The 25996-nt window shown below is 29.1% G+C and overlaps 1 protein-coding gene and 1 pseudogene across 1 annotated transcript; both read right to left on the bottom strand.

The window, feature by feature from the left end:
* Positions 1-1648: 1648 nt before the first annotated feature.
* Positions 1649-2626, bottom strand: LOC120577186 (ethylene-responsive transcription factor ERF024). Its single transcript, XM_039828309.1, has one exon. The coding sequence runs from the start codon at positions 2469-2471 to the stop codon at positions 1857-1859; it is 615 nt and encodes a 204-aa protein (XP_039684243.1). The 5' UTR covers positions 2472-2626; the 3' UTR covers positions 1649-1856.
* An 869-nt stretch (positions 2627-3495) lies between these two features.
* On the bottom strand, positions 3496-25996 carry LOC120577087 (serine racemase-like; annotated as a pseudogene).

Here is a 25996-nt window from a genome sequence, read left to right as displayed (position 1 = left end):
TGATCATAAACATTTTCCGGAGGCTAATTTGGTTCGCTAAGTTTTCTGATTAAATTTTGTTCATCAAATTACTTAGAAAGCAAAAAGAAGGAGAAATGATAAAGGGCAATAAAGGAAAATAATAGGTTGTAATAATCAAAATATAAAATTTAATGTAGAATTGATTCTAGGAAAGCCAAAAGTTAGGATTTGTAGCTTCAAGGATAATTACTTTTGAAGGATAGAAACAATTCTTAAAAGCTAAATCAAACACCATTGAAAACTCAATTTTTCACTTTGAAGGATTGTAGAATCACTTCTTAGTGCTGAAAAGCCAAAACAATTAGGCTCTTAGTCCGCATAACGAGTTTAGTTAAATGTATAAGTAATTACATTTAGAAGATCTCAATTCACACACATTCATTTAACATCTCATTTTTTGATCGTAGTATCTTCTTATCACATCACTAACGCACCATGATAGGCATGGATGAATGCACATATATTGCATTAAGGTGTGTCAAATGGGCATTGACGAATGCACAAGCATATATGAGTAATGATAGGTTGACCATCCCATGTGGCACACCCTTTGTACTGCATACACAAAAGTAACACGCAACCACGTAACCCCCATACTTTCACCAACTTTGTCTCTCCCTCTCTCTTCTCCCTTATGCCACATAGAGGTGTACAAGGATGTTAAAATAAAAGGGTGTCAACTTATAATTAATCATATACAAAATAGGTTCCACCACACACATTCATAGTAAATACAAGAAGAGAAATGATATTTGTACAACAACTTTTTGATAACTTTTGTAACAACCCTCTCTCTCATACTCACATGTTTTTTTTTTTTCCTCTCTCTATTAATTTTGACCAATAAGAAGAGAGAAAAAGTGGTTGTCAAAAAGGTCGTACAAATATCACTAACCGGATATCTTACCAAGATATCACTTGCACGAGGAAAACTGTACCATGCCATCACTTGCTCCAATTTCAATAGGGTCTTGTAGAAACTAAAATCATTACAGAAACTCTAAATAGACCACACAACTTAACATCTAAAGTCTAACATAACCTAACCTTAATCACACTCACAAGAGAACAAAAAACAACTATTAGACAGAATAAATGAGGCATAACAACCTATCACTCTAACCACCTAAAAATAGTATACCACACCTGAAGGGAGCCCTCACACCTAACAAAGGAGTTAGAGGCCGACTCCACCAGACACCCACGATAAAGAGAAGAGATACCGCTAGAATTGACAACAACTCTAAGACAAAAGATTTTGTCGAGTAGGAACTATATCATGAAGTAATTGCCAGGAGAAAACAATGATCTTAGATAAAATCCAACCTTTGCCAAAAAAAGGCCATCTTAACCTACGCCAACTCCTCCATCCTGAGAGTAATCTTGATAGCCCCGTGTAAGCTGAGCTAACTGGATAAATCATGCTAATTAAGATCATGCTTTCAGGACCAAATCCTCAATATTAGCCAAGAGAGCCAGCTGCCTCCACGTAAGGTGAGTGATCAAAAGACTACAAGCTGACAAGATATTATACTAACCAAAATATTGTTTATTGAACACATTACATGGATAATATTTAAGGTGCAGCAGCAGCTATCCTTAATTAACTTAGAAGATACCTAATTAATTAATGTACATAAGGTTGAATAAACGAACAAAAAAAGCAAAGAAAGGCACACTTCCACTTCCACTTCCACCCACACATCAATTAATGCATTTCCTCATGTCTAAGCAAATCCTTGATGTGAGAGTTCGTTCTCCCATATTATATTACACCTTACCTTTTGATCCATTATTATTATTATTTTAGTATTCATTCATGCATTATACATATCTTATGGAAAATAAGGATAACTCCAAAGGTTTTGATCATCACATGACATGTTTTCAGCTGGTGCATGGTCATAGTCATTACTAACAAAATCAAAACGAGGAGGACTAAGTAGCATTCCTTCAGCCATATTAACCAAAACATTAGGCATATCAAATATCAAATCCTCATCAACAAACTCATTAACATTATAACTGTTCTCATTGCCACCTGAAAAAAACTCTTGTGGTTCCACTGAAACATTGTGGTTATTTCCCTCATTATTGTTACTCATGAGTGCATCATTGGCTGCACCTAGAGCAGCTGCAGCACTAGCTGCCGCCATTTGAATATCGCGGGCAGAAGAAGAAGCAGGAACAGGAAAAGAAGAAGAAGAATTAGGGAAATTCAATTCAGCATTTTTACCCTTAAGAGCAAGAGCAGCTACATCATATGCAATAGCTGCCATTTCAGGTGTTGGAAATGTCCCTAACCAAATTCTGTTAGGTTTTTTCGGTTCACGAATTTCAGATACCCATTTTCCGTTATTCCTACGCCTCACTCCTCGGTACACCGGGTGACGGCCAGTTGAAACTTTGCCTGATGATGATGATGCATAAGTAGTATTGTTTTCAGGCATGGTGTAATTGTTTTGCTTGTTTTTTGTGTTATGAAATTTTGTGACAGTTGGTAGTTGAGGAAAACGGTTGAAGCCATTTATATATATATATATATATTGAGATTTGAGGTAGCAAAATATGATAGCTGGAGAAGGATTTGAGAGTTATGAGATGAAAGTGGTAACCAGTTATGGATTAACTATGGTGTGTGAAGGATTTAGGGTGTAAGACAGCTTGGTGTGTTTGATATTTGGGTTGGATTTGAGAACGCGTTTTGTTTATTAAGATGAAACAAAAAGAAAAGGAAAATTTTGTTGTATCAAACAGTGATATTGCACTTTCTTGTGCATTTGATATATACATCATCACTTAACACACACACACGGGTAACACTCCATTTTTTTTTTTTCAACATGGTTTTGATGTAATGGAGAAAACATTGATTGATTTCGTATTAATTATTAAAAAAAAATTCAAAGCAAATATTAAACATTAATTTTTGACGTGGAAAAGTTTTAGAGGTTTTTGTTTCTCTTGTTTCATTTTGTTTCACTAATTAGGTAGGGTTTTTTGTGCTAGCAGTTGGTGCTCGCAACTGATATTGAATCAGAGGACAGTGCGTAGTTTCACTTAGTAAGCAAATTTTAGCTTTTTAATTAGGAAAATTATTTGTGTACAATCATAGCTCTACACCCCTGTTGTTTAAATTATTTCATGATTCCATGTAATTGTTTTTGACAAACATGCTTAGACATTATAAAATAAAAACACAAATTTCTTAAAATAAATTGAGATGCAGGGATCAAAACCCGTGCCTCCCGCATCCAAAGCGAACTCTACTCTTTTTTAGCTACATTCTCATTTGGTACCGTTTGAATTACAATAAAATGTTATTTATAAATTCAAATAAATTGTATGTAAAATACTCAAGTTTTATAAATTTTGGATTAATTCAAATACTTTTTATTTCATATTAATAAATGCTAGTAGCATTGAGATAATCCACACAAACTTTTACACCAGTAATTGAATAATAACGAAAAGTCATTTTGATTTGTTCAAATAATTCCAAAGCACTGCCATATCAACATTGCCACCTGAAATTACTATTCCTATATGCTTGCTATCCTTCCAAGCATCATTTTTCTGAAAAGTTTTTGATAAGACAGCAGCAAGGCCGATTGCTCCACTTGGTTCAACAACAATCTTTAGAATTTCAAAACATAGTTTCATGGCTTTCACAATTTCACTATCTTCCACAGTTATTATGTCATCAACAAGATCTCGTACAACAGGCCTGTGTCATAGAAAATTCGACAAGTTAATCGTAAGACCACAAAAATTTATTGCAAAATATTTGATTTTACCATGTAAAATTTCCGAGACATGCTCGGAGCCCATCTGCTATGGTATTGACCTCAGGCAATGTTATTATCCTCCCAGCTGCTTTAGATTGCGCTGCATCATCAGCTCCTTTTGGCTCAGCAGCCAAAATCCGAATAGACGGGTTAATGGCCTTGGCAGCTAATGCTACTCCCGATGCCATACCACCGCCTACAATTTTCATTTTGTTGGAAAATCGAGAAGAGAATACTAAAATTTATGAAAATTTTAAAACATTTGGTTGATGGATTAACATAAAAATGAGAACAAACCACTTATAGGTACTACAAGAGTATCAATCTGAGGGGCTTGTTCCAAAAGCTCCAAGGATATGGTACCTTGGCCACTGCAAGATCAACTAAACATGTCAAAGAGCAATGCTTAGCAAAAGCAAGTCACAGTTCCCTATAACATATTTTAGACATCAAGTTTTAGAAGTTTAATAAATAAAAGTAACATGTTGTTGTAGATCTTCTTATTATAGCTCAAAAAATCAATTCAACATTGAAAAATGATTATAACGGATAAAAATTAGGTTATAGCTTATATTAAATAATTTGACCTTATTTTATCTTTTAGTGCAGAAATAACTTATTTATAAGTAAGTACTTATATAATAAGTGTTTTTGCTACTAACACAAAATTAAGTTGTTTATCTAAATAAGTCTTGGATGATCTATAATCAACATTAATCAACATTTGACACTCTACCTCAGTATGCGGCCATCATTAGAAGAAGGTATAAATATAGCACCGGTTTCTTGTCGTAATATATTCGCAACTTCATCTCTTGACCTTATGTTGGCCTCAGAAAAGTTAACCTTACCATCATACCTCTCACCTCTTTTGAAAATTTTCACACTTAAAATATAGTTTTCTTCTTGATATGTCATTCAGAGAGTTGGAGGAGAGAACTGGAGTTTTTCGGATCAATGATTTAATTCTAGCATGTGCTTCTTTAATGGAGGAAATATCAGCAGCATATTTTCCCATTGTCATTTGGCCTTCCTCTTTCAGGTAAGTAACTGATCTTGAAAGAGAAAAAAATAAATATACAAAAATCATTTTTTTTTAATGTGTCGAATGATGAAAAAAATCAATATTTTTACTACATATTTGATAGGACAATTAAATTATGATTTTTTAACTATGTACAATAACCTCTTTATGAGGGTTCTCCTATCATATGTAAGTAATAATATAAAGTTGCAATTCTAAAGCACAAATAAATTCATCGACCAAAATGTATATAAAAATAAAATAAAAAATAACATCAAATAACTTAAATACCTAAAAGAGAAGGTGTACTGCAAAACCATAAAATACAAAGGAGGCTATGTGAAATAAAGAAAGAATTTCTGGAAAAAGAGAGCTAACAAAAATCAGAAGCAGTAAAAACACAAAGTGAGAGAAAGAGAGAAATGGTGGCAAATTGGAAGAAAATAACAAACTTAAAACATTAAGACTAACTAGTATGAATGTATTGTAAATTAACCAAATAACAATATGTCTCTTCCCCAAATTTTCAGCCTCTTTCTTTAAGCACTATGTCTTTATGGTTCAACATATCAAACAAAAATCAAATAAAACAGTACAATGTATAAACTATTTGTTCATCCTTATCCTCTCTAAATACATAATAATTTTTATTAAAAATTAAGACTTCTATCTAAATGAAACAACTTTTAATTACAAATCATCTAAAGAAAGGAGAAGACTATATTATCGCAAAAGTAAGTGTAACGAGTTGAAATAAAAAAAAAATAGCATCATATAATGTTCATAGCAATGAAACACGTAGATATCTCAATCACAATAAAAAAAATAAAAATTGAATGCATAAAAACATAGTAAAACTGTATAAAAGAAAAATCACATTATCCATCAAAAAAATCAAATTCCTACAACAAATCTCTTGCTAGGAAAATAAAACATACTTGCTAGGAAAATAAAACATACAAAAATAAAAGAAGTTTTGTTTTAAATTACAATGAACTCTTCCCTACTTATATATAAAAAACACTAAAGAAGAAGAATGAATGTTTTCAATGTTGATTCTAGGAAAAAAGATAAAAGTAGAAATATTGAGTGAATAGCAATCAAAATATACATTAAGAACAAATTATTAGTAATTAAAATAATTTAAATTGTTTTATGAAAAAAAATCAATTCTCATAGAAACACATTTCTTAAATATGGTAAATATCATAAATTAGTTAAAACAAATATTTTAATATTTTTTTGGGGGTGGCCGGGGTTTAAACCTCGAACCTTGCATATTTTATGCATTGTCCATACCAATTGAGTTATGTCCACTAGGACACAAATATTTTAATATACTATTATAATGAAAATAATAACTATTATATTGAAATATAAAGTAAGAAAATATTAATTTTATTTTTCGAAAATAAAATGAATAAGTTAGCAAACAAATAGATTATCTTATGAACCAACTAAATCAAATTATCATAATTTCAAATTTGTTATTTTCACTTTTCTATCTATGCAGAATTGAACATACTAAAAATAAATAAAAAAAACATAGTCATATCCAGCATAGGTTTCCACCTCTGGGTGTGTTTGTTTCAAGTTATAATTGTTGATTCCCGGGAATAAAATGATAGAAATGTATATGCCTATGTTTGTTACAAGTTATAATTGTTGATTCCCGGGAATAAAATGATAGAAATGTATATGCCTATGTTTGTTACAAGTTTACTAAAATTTATTCCTTGGTATAAAATGTTCCTGGGAATAGAAAAAATTTCCCAAGGAAAAGGGTGGGAATAAAGTTCCCATGGAGATGGGAATAAATTCATAAATAGTTTACCTATTATAATCCCTATTTTTATGGTTCCTAGGAATATTATAAAGCTAACCAAACATATTTTTCCTAAATTCCTTGGAATAAAATTCCCATCTTTATATTCCAAGGAATGTTATTCCTAAGAATAAATTTGATAAACTTGAAGCAAACACACCCTTGCAAGGGAAGAATACAATGAGACGTCAAGTTGGCAATTTCGCCATGTTAGAGTAATCGTTACCTTATGAAGTAAGGTTAATTCAAATAACAAATATATTAAACAAGTCAATATGTCCCTGTTCTACGCTTCATTTAGGCTTTGTTTGCGAGTTTTGAGGGGAAGGAAAGGGAAGGAAAGGGAGGGAAGGGAGAAAGGAGGGAAAACCTTCCCCTTGTTTGGAAGTTAAAAAGCCAATAAGGAAAGGAAAATGAGGGCTTATGTTATAATTTTACTATTTTACCATTTTCCTCTTAAAATCAATACATTGTTATACTTCGTAATTTAACTTCTAATTTATTCAAAACAATTTATCTCATGAAAAACAAATTATTACGATCTATTTTTAAAAAACAACTTATTCAAAACAACTTATTTATAAAAAAAAAAAAAAATTATTACAATCACTTTTTAAAAACAACTTATTACGGCCTCTTTTTAAAAAAACAGCTTATCTTATGAAAAACGAATTATTACGATCTTTTTTTAAAAAACAACTTATTCAAAACAGCTTTTTTATACAAAACAGCTTATTATGACCTCTTTTCAAAAAAACAGCTTATTCAAAACAGCTTAATACGATCTCTTTTTCAAAAACAACTTATCCAAAACAACTTATTTATACAAAACAACTTATTACGACCTTATTTTCAAAAACAGCTTATTCAAAACAACTTATTTATATAAAACAGCTTCATACGACCTCATTTTCAAAAACCTCTTATTCAAAACAGCTTAATTAATCTAAACAGCTTATTACGACCTCATTTTCAATAATCGCTTATTCACAACAACTTATTTATACAAAACTGCTTATTACGACCTCATTTTCAAAAACCTTTTATTCAAAACAACTTATTTATGCAAAACAACTTATTACATCCTCTTTTTAAAAAAATAACTTATTCAAAACAGCTTATTTATGCAAAACTGCTTATTACGATCTCTTTTTTAAAAACGACTTATTCAAAACAACTTATTTATGCAAAACAACTTATTACGACATCTTTTTTCAAAAACAACTTATTTATCCAAAACTGTTTTGTATAAATAAGTTGTTTTGAATAAGCTGTTTTTTGAAAAGAGGTCGTAATGAGTTGTTTTGCATAAATAAGCTATTTTGAATAAGCTGTTTTTTGAAAAAGCTGTTTTTGAAAATGAGGTCGTAATAAGCTGTTTTCTATAAATAAGTTGTTTTGAATAAGCGGTTTTTGAAAATGAGGTCGTAATAAGCTGTTTTCTATAAATAAGTTGTTTTGAATAAGCAGTTTTTGAAAATGAGGTCGTAAAAAGTTGTTTTGTATAAATAAGTTATTTTGAATAAGTTGTTTTTGAAAAAGAGGTCGTAATAAGCTGTTTTTGTATAAATAAGTTGTTTTGAATAAGCTGTTTTTGAAAATGAGGTCGTAATAAGCTGTTTTGTATAAATAAGTTGTTTTGAATAAGCGGTTTTTGAAAATGAAGTCGTAATAAGTTGTTTTGTATATATAAGTTGTTTTGAATAAGTTGTTCTTAAAAAAGATTGTAATAATTTTAGTAATGTATAAAATTGGAATTTTGAATTATTAAGAGGGCAAAATTGTCAATTTGTATGTTTAACACCCCAAAACTCCCCAATTTGGGGGAACCTTAAAATTGAACAAATGAAGCCCTTCAAAACCCCCCAAACCTTTCCCTTGTTTTTTTAAAACTCGCAAACAAGGGTTTACACTTCATAAGCCTTTCCTTCCCTTTCTCTCCCCTCCAAAACCCATCTCGCAAACAAAGTCTTAGAAAAGTATTAAAGCCTATGAATTAGGAGTGCACATATGACTAGTTTGGTTAGGTTGTATATGATATCTTCAGAAAATTAAGTTAATTCATTGTACCTTTAAATTGTGATCTTCAAAACATATTACACTCATATTTTAGCCTTAATTTTTTTTTATTTTTTTTACTAAACGTTATTGTATTGTATCTCTTTGTTATTCTTAATTTGTTACTCAATTTATTTTCACATCTTTTCACTTAATTTTATTCTGAACTAGTTACAAACCCGTGCTTCGCACGGATTCAATAACGTTTTTGATAAAAAAAAAAAAAAAAATCGAAAGAAGATATGTTAAAACGACGGAACATTATGATTCATCATAAAATATGTATGGGTTGGTTCCAAAGCATTATAAAGATCTGCTGTAGAAAAAGGGCATGTTCTATTTTGTTCAAAAGATTAGGAAAACAACATTATAATTAACATGATACTAATTTGAACCAATGAAGGAACCAATAATGTGCAGATTAACGTTACATAATAGTTAGGTTTATAAAAGAGACTCCAAGTGTCAAAGACTAACTAAAAAGAGATTTTTGCCAATATTTACATCAGACAAAATGAAAAGAACAAATGACATCCCAAAGTCAAAATAGTTTACGATTACAGTCCAAAGCGATACGTCAAAATAGTAGAAGTTCAAATAGTTCAGCAGCAAATATCTACTTTAGAACAACTCGAACATGCAAGTTCATCGGTGACTTTTCGAGACCAAATATGAGCTTACCACATTCTATCATCACACGTTCTCTGCAGAAATTGATCCATAGCCCACCCAAGTATTTTTCATAGCTTGCTCTTTCGGCGGTAATGAGGCGACACTTATACTTTCTCTGTATGCGAATATAGTTACATATAATTTATAAAATAAAGGTAGCTTAACTGATTTAAGCTAAAGAAAATGTATCATGACTTCTAATTTATCTTCCTATTATCTTCCTATAAAGTCTAGATAAATACATGTATGTGCATTATATGAACCCCGTTGACCAATTAACATTGTTGAAACAAATGGAAATTAAGCATCACTCCCGCATGTGCATCTATAGCTAGCACCATTTGACATTGATGTCTTCGAACATTTGGTGCAACTCTTATAATACCATCCAAACTGGTTAGGATTGAATTTAGTTGTTTTCCAAATAGTGATGAAGTATGTATCCTAATCCAAATTATGCACATGAAATAAAGAATAATGCAATATGTATTTTTAACTTGTGCATCAAAAAACTCAAAGCATGTTCGTGCATAAAAAAAGCAGACCATGACTAAGTTTATAAATTCAGTAATTGGCCTAACCTGAGGCAGATTGAAAAAATCGTTGTACAAAGTACGTTGAGAAGAAGCCGAACTCTAACTTAAGTTATGACTGATACTTTGACTCTGAGCTTGAGAAGTGTTAAGGTCACGACAACAATTCAAGAAACATGGTCAAAAAACAATCAAATCAGATTGTGAAATAATAAGTTACTCTAATACTATATTTTGAAATCATAATGCAAACTTGCTAAGTCTTAAACTTCTCAACAACCGGATAATGTAGGTTGATGAGCATCCTCGAACCTAACCAATTGTTACATATATTTGGGTTGCCAATGACTACAAAATGGAAGAACTCAAGGTAAATAGATGGTAAATGATCAAGCTACGGAGTATTTTTCCCATAGTGTTACATCAACTATATTCTCACTGCATAAGGAAAGACATCTTTCAGGTCATTATCAAACTTATACAAAATTCTATCATCTGATGTTGACAAATTAGAAAATAATACCTTTTATCTTTCAACACAATGTTCGTACACGGTTTCTTTCTAGTCCCAATTGGTATTGTCTTGACAATCTCATGAAGAAGCCCGATGATTTCTTAAAAAAAATATTATATCTATAATAATATTATAATCGGAGAAAACAAAGAAATAAATTAAAGCACATAACTATATCATATAAAATGTCAGATTTGAATTTTCCATCTTGAATTTCCTTAAATGACTTAAAACGAAATTCATGAGTAAGAACGTTAGTTAACTTGTCATACTTCTGCACCTTTGTATCAGAACCAAAAACAACCCTACAGAGATTAAATACAATGTCATTATCAAACACATGACAATTATACAAAGTATAAGTCTTGTTTTCCTCGATCAAAGCCTTTCAATGCTCCAATTCTCTATACCGAGTTATTACATGAACTCGATCACCCTAAATTCGAGAAAGAAACCAAAAAATGTAAATAAATCAAAATGTACACTAATAAGTAACATTGATAAATCATAAAGGAAATTACAACAAATCTTAACCAACTCATCTAATCTTTGCATCACAAATAATGAGCTTCATATGTTGATTCTCATTACTACCATTTACAATCCAAGAATCCAGCACTCCAAATCCTATTTTCCAAATGTCCAAATCATTTTTTAGATCCTTAATGTAGTCATAATCCCTTGACATCGAAAGTCCTATATAAAGATACAATAATACATCATTTAATTTTATTCCCTTTGTTCATTCTGATATCGAAAGAAGCTAACATATTCCTATGTGATCAATTTTTGTATCATCAAATCAACCTGATCTTAAATGCACAAATTTCTGAATCATCAACTTTTTGGACGTCAATGATATGACCAAAACAAATTTCACCAATCAACTTTTGTACGGCACAATCATATAGGAAAGAATAAACCAAATATGAAAATTGTTATGGCTTTATGATTACTCACAAAAACTAAAATAACCCACATACATCAATTTTTTTTCAACCACAGTACCAGAAGTTAAAATAACAATTGTGTCAAAACCTTATCATGAGCTAAAATTTAATCATCATGATTTATCAATGTTACTTATTAGTGTATATTTTGGTGTCTTTCAAAAAGATAAGAATTTATATTATATGATATTATATTTGTTACATTGTTGGTGCCATGGAAACATATATGTTTAGTTTTTTCGAATAAGAAAAAGATATGCATAGTTTGTTACAATATAAGGGTGCAAAATATATATATAAGTATAATTTTTCTAGGCATCTAGACCTTTTTTGAAGATAAGAATAAAAATAATCATACGCATTATGCAACGTCAAAAAAAATTATACGCAGTAGCGTAACAAAAAAACAGACACATATAAAGTATTACTCTAAGCGCTAATATGTGTGTTCGTATATATTTGCGAGGTTGAAGAAAGAAAATAAAAATATTTGGTATCATTAAATGACAGCGTGAATAAAAATATTTGTGAGGTTGTGATGATTAAACGATATTGAATTTAAATTTATAAGTGATAAAAAGATAATAAAATTTCTTTGAAAAAAAAGGTAATAAAATTAAATGGGACCTCCTTAAAAATAATTAAATGGAACGATTCCAAAAAAAATTAAATGGAAGAAAAAATCATATTGAAATATAATATTAAAAAATAAAAGAAAAGGTTCCCAGTGTGAGTTGAAAAGATGTGCTTTTGAAATAAATTGTCGAGAAGTAGTTTTTTAAAGTAACATTCAACAACTTTTGGCCAAAGCTCATTCCATTCAATTTTATACACTAAAAAAAAATTATTTTTTGTAGTAAGTACTTAATTGATATTGTGTTTGTGTTTGACCTAACTTCTCCTTAAAAATGTAGAAAAGTTGGAAAAAAGCCGGGTCAAACGATACCTTATTCTCCTACAACGGCAATGTAGAAACAACTGAATTTGGGACAAAAAATTGAAAAATAGTTAAAAACATAAAAATTGGAAATAAAATATTTGGTATCATTTAATGACAGCGTGAATAAAAATATTTGTGGAGTTGTGATGATTAAACAATATTGAAATTAAATATATAAGCGATAAAAAGTTAATAAAATTAAATGGAACATCCTTAAAAAATTAAATGGAACGGTTCAAAAAAAAAGTTAAATGGAAGGAAAAAAACATATTGAAATATAATATTAAACAATAAAAGAAAAGGTTCCCAGCGTGAGTTAAAAAGAGGTGCTTGTGAAATAAATTGTCGAGAAGTAGTTTTTTTAAAGTAACATTCAACAACTTTTGGCCAAAGCTCATTCCATTCAATTTTATGCATTCAAAAAAATTACTTTTTTTTAGTAAGTAAACAGCGTGAGTTAAAAAGAGGTGCTTGTGAAATAAATTATCGAGAAGTAGTTTTTAAAGTAACATTCAACAATTTTTGGCCAAAGTTCATTCCATTCAATTTTATACATTCAAAAAAATTACTTTTTTTTAGTAAGTAATTAATTGATACTATGTTTGACCTAACTTCTCCTTAAAAATGTAGAAAAGTTGAAAAAAAAAACCGGGTCAAGCGATACCTTAATCTTCTACAACGACAATGTAGAAGCAACTGAATTTGGGATAAAAAATTGAAAAATAGTTAAAGTTATCAAAAATATAAAAATTATAAAATAATTAAAAAATTGTGAGGGGCAAAATGGGAAATGCACCCATATAATGGTGAGGTGGCAACAACACAATTCCACCAATTAGAAAATTACGAAAATACCCCTCCTAGGGGCAAAATGGGAAATTTATAGGGCATCAACTTTAATAGTAGTATATAGATTTTGCCATCATAATTTTAACCTCAAAATTTCATCTTTGTTTTTCATCTGATAATACCTTTTACTTAATTTTTCATCGTATTACTTCAAAATTACTTTTATTTATGTCAAATGGATTCCAATTAATATAATTTCACCTGTCTTTGTTGCATAATAATAAATAGGGAGCTTCTACGGTGCAGTCATGAAACTGACTTTTTTGAAGAAAAAAAAAATTTAATCTTAATGTTTGATTCATTTTTAAATTGTTGATTGCTGATTAATGATCAATAGTAATTCATCTAGTAATGCTTGCAACATCTTGAACTTAAAGGTACTATTTTATTTTTGGCATCTTTAACAATAACTAAATGATTGTCTATGATATCCGAAAATTACAAACCGTAGAAATGATATAACTTATGCATTTTCTATGATTTTTCTCTCCTCTCGTGAATCTTTTTGAAATTTTCTCTCCTCTCTTTAATCTCTTTAATTTTCCCTCTCAAAGTGTTTATGAATGTTTGTCGCTTCCAATCATGAATGTTTGAACTTAAAGGTACTATTTTATTTTTGGCATCTTTAACAATAACTAAATGATTGTCTATGATATCCGAAAATTACAAACCGTAGAAATGATATAACTTATGCATTTTCTATGATTTTTCTCTCCTCTCGTGAATCTTTTTGAAATTTTCTCTCCTCTCTTTAATCTCTTTAATTTTCCCTCTCAAAGTGTTTATGAATGTTTGTCGCTTCCAATCATGAAATTCTATCTAGATTTAAATGTGTCATTCGTCCCTGCACTTTTATCAAATTTTGGCATTGGTCCCTGCACTTTTTTTTGTTTGGCATTGGTCCATGCACTTTGTAAAAGAGTAATGCTATATCGTACGGTTAAATTCGCTTACGAAAACTAACGGATGCATAGCAGTTCGAATTTAAAAAAAGAAAAACTGGTCTAGTATGTTGGAAGGAGCACAAATCATGAGGTGGTGGCTACAGAAAAGTCTAGCAGTCACCACGTGGAGGATTGAAGATAATCCATTCACACAATTCATGGTTGGAAGACATTAAAAGAATGCAATAAACGGCATTCGTCAAATTTCGTTGTTATGTATCCGTACCATTTATCATTATCCTTTGTAAATATATTGGTATTGATCCATCTGCTAACTTTCTGTTAAAAAAAAACACAAAACTAACGAAATCCAATTCAATGACCTTCTTAGAATCTAAAGCAAAATCAACATTATCATAACATGCAATCCAATTCAATGTCCTATGTAACCCAACATCCTCTTATGTAACGCCCCACATTTTTAATCCAAGACATTATTTAAAAAAAATGTATTCTTTTTAAAAATGAGACTATTTATTTAATTTTTAAATAAATTATTAGAAGGAAAAGAATTAGAAAAATGATCTATAAGAAAACTATTAAAATAAACCAATTAAAAATTATTCTTTAAATTGATTGTTTGCAAATTGAAGAAATTCACATCCGGATTTTCCAATGAGTCAATTCTACAAAATCATACAGGACATAAACGGTCAAAAAGAAAGAAACGTAAAATAAAAAATATATCTTTTTTAGAATATCTATATGCAACGATTCTTTATGCAATGTTATGCTTGCTCTTGAACTAAATGTTTTAGATATAAACAAACCACACAGGCTAACGAGCCTCAAAGGCTAAACAATCCATACATGCTATGCAAATGTCATGATAATAAAACAAGCCACACATTCTATGCATATATTTTTTTTTAAGGAACACATTCTATGCATATATCATGTCATGATAATGAATTTCAAAATATATATATCCATCCACTCAGTCAATTCTAATATAAAACAAAAACACTAAGGCAACAACACAATTAAATCTTAATATTATATATTTTTATTCTCAAACATAACAAACCATATAAATCATAATCAATATCACATTCTCATACACAAATTTTTTACGTACCATAATTATAATTTAAAAGGAGTCATCTTTAGATCAGCTACTAGACAAAGTAAAGTATTATTTTTTGTGGTGGTTGAAAGCCAAAAAGGCTTGTTTTGTATTTGATGATCATATGTGGTGGTCTAGTCCTATGTCGTGTTTAGGCGTTGGATAGACTCTTTGTATATTTTGTGAACCGTTGTTTGCGGTGGTTTCTTGGCACACCTTGTGCTAATGATATCACTTTTGCATTGTTAATATAATCCATTTTTACTTGTTAAAAAAAAATTAAAAATATAATTTAATGTTTTTCTCTTTAACAACGATTATGAATTATACTCCTTAAATTATAAACCTCACCATTAGCTATAGTTATGATTAGTACGAGGAATCTCTCCCTCTCTAACAAGCCGCCCTAGTTTTCTCTCTAGATTTTCTTTTACATTTTCTTAATTGAGGGGTGGTTTTGGGTCAATTCTTGACCTAAAATCAACCCTCTTCATCTTTTTCTCTTTATTTCAATCTAAATAAGTGATTTTCACATAGATCTAAGTTTTTTTTCTTTGTAATTTCATTGTCTAAGTGTGGTGAATGAATATCATTTTTTTTATCAGAAAAAAAGATTAGTACGAGGAAGTGCATTTATATTGGATGCTTTCCTTCCTAATAGCGCACTACAAAGCCACACAAAATGCTTGCAAAATTGGGAAAGAATCAAACTTTAATGCTACACAAGTTTGGAATAAGATTTAGAAATTATTTGAAAACTGGTGACGATGGCGTTTGATGTTATTTGTTGGTGTAACCCGGAGGTTTTAAAGGAGCTGAGAGCACTCTAAGGAGGAGTAAAAACGGATAACACACTAAAAAAAATAAAGTAGAATTATTAGAAAATTAAAGTGGTAGTTATTGTGCAGGACAAAAACAAAATACACTATTAAGGAGGTATTAATTTAGTCAACCCCCCTCTGATTTGTAGCAAGGTGACGTTGAAATTTTGTAAGGGAAAGAAGGAATGGGCTATGCTATATGTAGCAACAAAAAGTCTTCCGAATATCCCATGAATTATGTTTTATAAGCTTGTGCCGTTTTCCATTTCACAGTTATTACTCTCTACCTTTTTTTTTTTCACTCAAAACTTGGTCACCAACTACATATGAAGACACATGAAGGCTGAAGCAAACCCTGTATGCTCAGAAAAAGACAATAAGCAAAGGCAACTTTGTCACGTCTCTAAATTTTGATAATTGAAGAGAACCAATAAAATAATACAATGAAGAGAATCTGGAGATGGAGTGGAACAGCAGGAAACAAGGGGAGAGATAAATGGTATATATGACCAAAAAGAAATAAAACAAGGAAATCACCGCTTTTGAGCTTTTCTCGTATGATATTCGTGAAACTTTTGTCGCGATGTTAAGCATTTTCCAACAATCTATTTAATTTCATTACTCATTATTATCAGTTTGGATTCAGCACCATATTACTTTTCATTCTTGCAGAAAATGGTTACATGCATAATGTATTATGAGTGTTGCACGTTAAGCTGGATGAATTAAATGGATCAGCATCAATTAAAAGGGTGCATAGCGGTAAAGACTAAATCATGGATCTACTAATAAAATCTTTATACTAACAATTTAGAGTTCTTAGAAATAGCCTAATTCAAATTCCTTTCCTCTAAGGATGTCCACCTCATCAAAAGCCTACTTGGCATATGTTCCTAAAATTCCTCCTAATTTTTAATACAAGCTTAATAATTTTAATTATTATTAAAAACCGTTTTTTATTTAACATTAAATTGTACATAAAGTAAATAGTTGGTTACAATCAGATAATGATTAATATAATTACTGTTTCGATTAAAATTTATATTTTACAATAAAAATTTGAACGTTACAAATCAAATAATTATTAATCTAATTAATATTCAATTAACATTTATATGTAACATTCAAAATTTGGTTGGTTACAAAATTATAATAAATAAACTAAATAAATTATATTTTAAATTTTGGGACGTTACACTAAGGCATTAACTTACTAATTAAAAAATTCATTGTATTAATTAGCTTTTAAGGTTATATAATTAATTTTTGTTTGTTACAAAACTATATTACATAATTATTTATAAGATATTATTAAATATTAAATTAAATTTCAAATGTTATGAAGTTAATTTTTTGTACGTTACATGAAATATAATTTAATCGTTTAATGCACATTTTATAATATTAAAGACGTTGATAATATTAATTTTAAAACGGTTAAATTGATAATTAATTTATATTAACCGTTATGATACTATTTTTCTATATAAATAGTAGAGATTTTGGGTATGAGTACACAACAATCACAAAATATAGTTCTTCGTTTTCTGTTCTTTGGTGCTCTGATATCTATATTCTAAACTATTTCTATAATTTTTCTATTGCAAAGGAAATCTTTATACTAACAATTTAGAGTTCTTAGAAATAGCCTAATTCAAATTCCTTTCCTCTAAGGATGTCCACCTCATCAAAAGCCTACTTGACATATGTTCCTAAAATTCCTCCTAATTTTTAATACAAGTTTAATAATTTTAATTATTATTAAAAACCGTTTTTTATTTAACATTAAATTGTACATAAAGTAAATAGTTGGTTACAATCAGATAATGATTAATATAATTACTGTTTCGATTAAAATTTATATTTTACAATAAAAATTTGAACGTTACAAATCAAATAATTATTAATCTAATTAATATTCAATTAACATTTATATGTAACATTCAAAATTTGGTTGGTTACAAAATTATAATAAATAAACTAAATAAATTATATTTTGAATTTTGGGACGTTACACTAAGGCATTAACTTACTATTAAAAAATTCATTGTATTAATTAGTTTTTAAGGTTATATAATTAATTTTTGTTTGTTACAAAACTATATTACATAATTATTTATAAGATATTATTAAATATTAAATTAAATTTCAAATGTTATGAAGTTAATTTTTTGTACGTTACATGAAATATAATTTAATCGTTTAATGCACGTTTTATAATATTAAAGACGTTGATAATATTAATTTTAAAACGGTTAAATTGATAATTAATTTATATTAACCGTTATGATACTATTTTTCTATATAAATAGTAGAGATTTTGGGTATGAGTACACAACAATCACAAAATATAGTTCTTCGTTTTCTGTTCTTTGGTGCTCTGATATCTATATTCTAAACTATTTCTATAATTTTTCTATTGCAAAGGAAAATGTCAACGAAATACAACTTCATCTCTAATGTTTCGCCAAGAAAACAATCGTGGACATTGGTTGTGAAGGTTGTTCGTGCTTGGTTTGGTCAAGACTACAAAAATAAAAAACCACCATTTTCCATGGAGTTGGTTCTAATGGATTGAAAGGTACCTTTTTCATATTGTTTTTCTTTTTTGTTTTTTTTTAGTATTTTTTTGTTTAAAGTATAGTGTTCTCATCTTTTTTTATCTAGGGTGATCAAATTTGGTGCGTCTATACGAAGAACATTGATCTATAAGTTCAAGAATCAACTCCAAGAGGGAATGATGTTCACGATTTCCTCATTTAATGTTGCTAGCAACAGTGATTTGTATCGACCATCACGCAAAGAATACAAACTGAATTTCACAATCAACACAAAAGTCAAACTATCTATAACTGTTTTGGTCCCAACAAACGTGTATTCGTTTACACCTGCACCTGATGTTTTCAATGAATTTTACGACAACAACTACTTAGTTGGTAAGTGACTATAATTTTCTTCATGTAGATTTTTTTAAATATTATTTTTGCTTACAAAAATAACACAATAATTTATATATTGAATTAATAATGTTTTGTTTAATATGATTCAATTGTACGTTATATTCTTTTAATAATAAATAGTAATTTGATCGATATTTTAATGTGTGTTATATATGCAGATGTAATTGGAGTCATGATTGAAGTTGGAGTTGAAAGAGAGTACGAAAGAGATGGTGTAAAAACTAAAATATGAATGTCATTGAATTGGATTCAAATGGGTAGGTTTGATTTTTTTTTTTTTTTGTAATTGTAATTTTTCAAGACCTGTATTATAATATTTTTATTAATATTTGTATAATCTTTGACAATTTTAAATAGGTACGTACCGTTTTAAATGTACTCTTTTTGGAGAGTATGTTGAAGAGCTGAACTCTTTCCTATCTTCTGGTGAATCTCAAAATGCTGTTGTAGCCATTATGTTGACAAAAGTTAAATTGTTTCAAGGTAATAATTTATGACTAGCAATTATGATTGTTTGTTTATACGAATATATATACTTGATTCATATACTTTTGAATCTTAATGATAGAAAACCAGCATTGCAAAATGCATTTTCTTCCACTAGAATCACATTCAATCCTGAAATTGGTGAAACAAAGGAACTAAGGAAAAGGTATATATTTTTTTTTAATATAACATTTTTTTTCTTAAGTTATAATATTATTGATTGATACTTTTTATTATAGCTTTCTTAGTGCAAATACAAATTCTCCTGCATCGGGATTGATCCAGTTACCAAATTCATCTTGCATATTTGTACATGAGGAGTTTCTCTTACTTACTCCTAGGACCACTATTGAGGAGTTGAAGAATGTTAATAAGCTTTTTTTTTATTTTTATTACAGGTCTATTTTGGTAAAGTTTGCACACCTTTTGGTATAATGTTATTTTGTATGGTGATGCAGGGCACCTCTTTTATTGTCTTGGGAATTTCAATTTTCAATTAAACAAAGCGTTTTTGTTGCATGTATTGACACTTCAATAAAAATAAAAACAGTTTCCATATTTTCAATTTTCAATTTACTTATGTCTTAAACTTTACACAAATTCTAAAGTAAATACAAAAATTAAGTTTCACTAAGTGTGAATAATTAGCAATAACCTATTATTTTAAAAATATTGTTTTTGTGTTTTATACTTATTTTTTGTTCTCAAATATAAAACCAAACATGATTTGTTAATGCTTTTTTTATATTCAAAATTTTACATAAAAATTCATTTTTTTTTTAATGAAGTACAAAATATACATACATTTATGAGGTAAATTTTATTCAAAAATGTGCTTATTTTCATAAATTAAAAAAATAATGTCAATGAATATTATTTATGAAACCAATAAAAATAATAGATGTAACTAAAATTTTGAATTTAGGTTTTTTTATTTATAATTGCGATCATAGAGATCATTGTGATTAAGTAAAAAATTAATATTTTTATTAAGAGTGAAAAATTAAAACATAGGTAATCATATCCATTTGATATATTGAATGACTGACAAACCAAAGCTAATACAAACTCTTACTAATTAGTTAATTTTTTAGAAATATATTAATTATTTATAGTGTTTTTATCTTTTGGATTTAATTGTACTTTTGTTGATTATTTTATCACTCTCACAAAAATAGTCATCTATAAAATTTAACTTTTTGATCTCAATAAATGATTATTTATTGTTCAATTTTAAATACGAAGATAAAATATCACATAACGCCAAAATTATGGATGAAAAGAAACAAAAACAATAATATTTAAAAAATATGTTAAAATTTAAATCATATTAAATTTTTTTAAATAAAATGTATCCCGTGCTTGGCACGGGGCGTTACACTAGTAACTTAACAAATACGAGTAATATTATGATATTTTTAAGAGATTATTGTTTTATCTTATCACATTGAACTGAGTAGAAATAAATAAATAGAGGGAAGATTCTAGGGAACTTCTATTGTACACTCACAAAATGAGGTATATACTCCTACTTCATAATTTTATAAATTAACGATAATTTTTTATGTAATAAATAGCTATTTGTCGATATTTATATTTTACAGAACATCATTTTATTAGAAAAAACATCATTTTATTGTTTATAAGAATTATAGTAATTTTTTTTACATATTATCATAAAAAATAATCAATATTCTCAATTATGAGTGATAAAATTCAAAAAAATTAATTTTATTTCGTTGATACTTTTGATGAATAAGATTTAGTTATTATAATTATAAATGATAAAAAAAATAATATATTTTTTTTCAAAAAACAACTCTTTTAACTATTAATTTAAAAAGTGGGTGTACCGGTACACTCAAATATATTGGATGTACCATAGATTTTGTCAAAATTCTATGCAAGAAACACAAGAATCATACGTGGCACCGTGTAATTCTTTCAAATAATAACCACCCCCTATCCCATGTATGGTTAGCCCGAACCTAATTGGTCAAATTCCCTATTTATGTGGATTCTTCTATTTCTTGAGTAAATAATTCTTACTAAATAGCAATGCTCTTATTCAAAACAGAGGATGTGGTGATTCCTTTTAAAAAAAAATCTTATAAAATAAATGTTTAATAATTAAATGATAAATCTAAAAAAATATTAAAAATAATTTATATAAAATTATGGGTCGTTACATCTCCTATATCAACATCATAAAGAGGGGAGAAACAATCGGTTTTTACAATCACGAACTCACTGCAGAATCTCTCAAACATATGCTTATACCTACCATATTCGTTGATGAAGAGAACGAGGCATCAATGTTACACCTATATCTCCCAGGTGTCGGCTTCGTCCAAACCACTGCTACACCGCCCTTGTTTTAAACAAATTTCAATCTACCAATTATAATTTTTTTATTGTTTTTTTAAGAAGTTAAATAGCTCACTCAAATTAACACCGAAAAAAAAATCGAACTGAGACATTGAGGAGGAGCATGATCTCTCAAACATATGCTTATACCCACCATATTCGTTGATGAAGAGAACGAGGCATCAATGTTACACCTATATCTCCCGGGTGTCGGCTTCGTCCAAGCCACTGCTACACCACCCTTGTTTTAAACAAATTTCAATCAACCAATTATAATTTTTTTTATTGTTTTTTTTAAGAAGTTAAATAGCTCACTCAAATTAACACCGAAAAAAATTGAACTGAGACATCGAGGAGAAGCATGATCATACTTCAAAGTCTCAATACCATGAAACCAACTTAAATGTTTTTTTAGTTATTATTACATTATAGTTTTATTATACATTTAATTATCACAAATTGGTTGTGTCTCAGAAATGATAGTTTAATGTATAAACTTTATTTTTTTATTTATTAATCTTTGATTTACAAGAGAATATGTACTTAAGAATTTAGAATTTGATCTCTCAGAAAAAAGAATTTAGAATTTGATAAACATATTTAAATTTGTCTAATGACGTTGACTTAAAAATTTATCAATAATTTAGATATTACCATTTGAAACTAGACATTATTTTGATCCAGCAGCTTTGTATGACCGACCCCTGTGTGAGCATTTAGATTGGAATCATAAATGATTAAAGCAAAGATACTTTTACCTCTGAAAAGTTACTTTCTTAATCTTTAATTACTACCGTTTAAATCAATGTTCTCTAACTTTCTTATTAGTCATCATGACATTAAGCTGTGAATCATATCAAGGAACTTATATCTTTTGTTTAGATTAAAAAAATCATAAGTCATATCATGGGTTTGGTATGAAGTATATATGAACAAATTGCGCAGCACAATTGTGCTATTCATGGTTGCAGCCATTCGTACCATATAACAATACACTTTCTACTTCAAAGAAAAACAATTCACTTTCTATAATTCAGAAGTGCTATATAGCGCGAGACGAAAGCTAACGACAGTAAATAGTGGAAATCATGCGTAGGATAGCAAAACATGGGGAGAGAGAAATGAATTAATTAAATGAAAGATAAAAATTCAAGGGAAGCAATTCATTCGCAAGTTGTCGTGCATGGTTTGCTCTCGTACCATAAAACATTTTTCTTCTATAATTTATTTAAGACAATTCATCTTTCATGCTCATGGAAGTATATAAAAATTAAATCATAAATAACTTATTCAAACACTCTAAGACAAACGAAGACTCACAATTTTTTTATGAAGGCCCCACATTTTGATCTTTGATGAATCACTATCTCTTATAGTGGCAACCATCCGTACGCAGCAATTTTGAATTTAAGGGCTGCTCTTTATTATTTTTAGACAAGAAGCTTTTAGTTGATATATTGTATCCCATTATGACCCCATATAATGATGGGATTGAATCAAAGGACATGGCACCTCCCATGTCAATAGTACAATTTATATGCAACTTTTTTTTTTTTTGGCTGAATGTATGTGCAACTTGACACTATATTATTCATTAGCCAACTTTATATCCCGGGGACCAAGTTTAATGAGCATAATTTGAGTAAAAATAAGAGTTTATATATACAAAATAAACTTAATTTGTGTATATGAGTGTGAGAGACATGATTAGATTTGTGTTACAATATTTTTTTTAATGAATAATATATTAAATAAGAATAAATTATATTTTTATAACAAAAAAAAAATGAATAAATTAAGAAAATGCAAGGACAATGTTGGTATTCTATTTTTATTTTTTAGTGGTACCAACTACCAACATGACTCACTCTTTAAAGGATTCATGACATTTTTGCTGCCCTCACTTTAGTGATCACGCTTTTCAAATTGTTATATACGATACGATGCTTCAAGCCTTCAAAGTTCAAACCTTGAAAGAATATTAATGGACAAAAGTGAGGATACACCTTTGCATTTTTTTCCACTCTCTTTGAGAAAGGTGAAATGTCAACTTCTGATGCATGCATCAGTCCAATCCTGTCCGTCTATCATAGTAGCATTATTAGAAAAGATGGTGTGAATGTGATGACCAACCATCCATTTGTTGTTCCGAGTCCGACAACAACAGCATCGGGCCTCGGCCTCACCAAACCCAGACTTTGTCTTTCTGGCTTCATCAATATTTTCCCAGCCGCAAAATGCTAGAAATATTGAAATACTGTTATATCATTTACAATGGTATGTTGAATCCTTGTTGAACCATTGTAGGTGGGGGGTGTTGAAATGAGGAAAAAGTGAGTTGGAGGAGGGAAGTGTTGGCGCGCGCTGATTGGCTGCTCGGATTTTTATCTTCTTAATAATTTGGATCCAATTATTTCATTGCAAATAAATTTTTATTTTTATTTTTTTTTACCAAAATTCGTAATTTTTTAATTAAATTTTTCACTCTCTTAATCTTATTATTAGCTTTGTATTAACCTTTTTTTGAAGTTTTAGTGTTTATTTAGTTTGTTGTATTGCATTTTATTTATGTTAAGAAAATATAAATAAATTATTTAAATAAATTTTGTTTTTACAAAAAAAAAAAATTGTTAAGTGTTTCTTCATTTTAATTTAATTATAATCGATAATTGTAATTTTATGTAATTATAAAAACAAATATAAAATTAAATAAGAATAAGAAATAAAATGTGGTGGGGTAGGGTGTTGAATGAAAAAACCATTGGAGAGGTAAAAATTGAATGGATGTTGAATTAAGAGAGAGAAAATGATGTGGAGTGTTGAGAATTGAAAAAGTGGGTGTTGAGGGTTGTTGAATATATTTTGCCATTGTAAATGGTCTTAGAGAGGATGTCATTATTGCTATTTGAAGCTTCTTCTGTTTTATTTTTTTGAAGTAGGGTACTTTTTTTTATTACCTTCTACATTTTCGAAGGATCATGCACAACAATGTCATGACTCCTAAGTTTATGAATGTTGTGTTTACGATGATTAGTTTTGCTAACTAAAAAGGCCTAGCAGCGTAGACAATGTCATGACTCTTAAGATCATGAATGTTGTTTAAGAGGATTTGTTTTGCTATCTAAAAAATCATAGCAACGCAGTTTGTTGTCCGCTTACCTTCTATAAAACTTGTGGTAAGTTCTGCAAAATTGCAGCACCGTGATTTTATGAAACTTCAAAGTATAATAATATTTTTCAAAATTACAGTGACTTATAGTGATTCTTTTGATCTATACCATTTTGAATTTTGAAAACGCTAAACCATTTTTTTCTTGAACTTGTTTTCAATTTTGGGATTTTTTTTTTTTTTTTTTTTGTCGTTGGGGTAATGTGTATGCATGGATGGAACGTTCTGCTCTAACTGATATATATACTTGAAAAGCAAGCTATCAGTTATGCTACTCTGCCTCTGTTCTTGCTATCCTTTTCTCAGCTTGTCAGAACTACTATTACCATTTGCCATCACTCGCCCGTCTTCCATTATTTCCTTCTTACAAGCTCTTACCGACAATATTCTAGTAATTTTTTATATTTGTGATACACAACACAATATATATATAGAGAGAGAGAAACCAACAATCTTCTTAATATTTCAATAACCATTAGATTTTTTTAAGATTAACTGAAGTTGAGTTGTAAATGTTGTATTTCTAGAGGACTGAAAGGAAGAAAACAAGCAAGCCACCTCTGTTTCCAAAGTTTTTGTTTTGGATTTTTCTTTTTATTAATATTGGAGGACATGATACGGGCACGATACGTCAATAACATATATAAGTTTTCCTCTGAAAAAACATATATAAGTTTTGTTAAATCATATAATATGAAAGACCTAAATTCTTTCACTAGCCTCATTTAATGTGATCACTGTTAGTTGACTTTTTACTCTTGCAGGAATCGATATCTTTTCTCAAATTAGAGAGGTTCGACGAGGTGTTGGACTTGGCGTAAAAAGTCTCAAAGCTTGGAAGTTCGACAAGACACGGAGTAAGAAGTGAAGCCGTCAAAGTCAAGCAACTGTCTTTAAAACGGGAAGATTCGAATTTCAAAAGAGAAGTGGTTTCCTCAAAGGAGAACGTGGGAGACAAGCGGTTGTCTACATGGAAGGAGTGATGATCGTGGAGTTTGGCTTTTTCCAT

This window comes from Medicago truncatula, chromosome 7, assembly GCF_003473485.1.
Source record: "Medicago truncatula cultivar Jemalong A17 chromosome 7, MtrunA17r5.0-ANR, whole genome shotgun sequence".
In the NCBI taxonomy this organism is placed as follows: Eukaryota; Viridiplantae; Streptophyta; class Magnoliopsida; order Fabales; family Fabaceae; genus Medicago; species Medicago truncatula.
The sequence above is the reverse complement of the archived record's forward strand: the minus strand, read 5'-3'. Positions and strand labels throughout refer to the sequence as shown.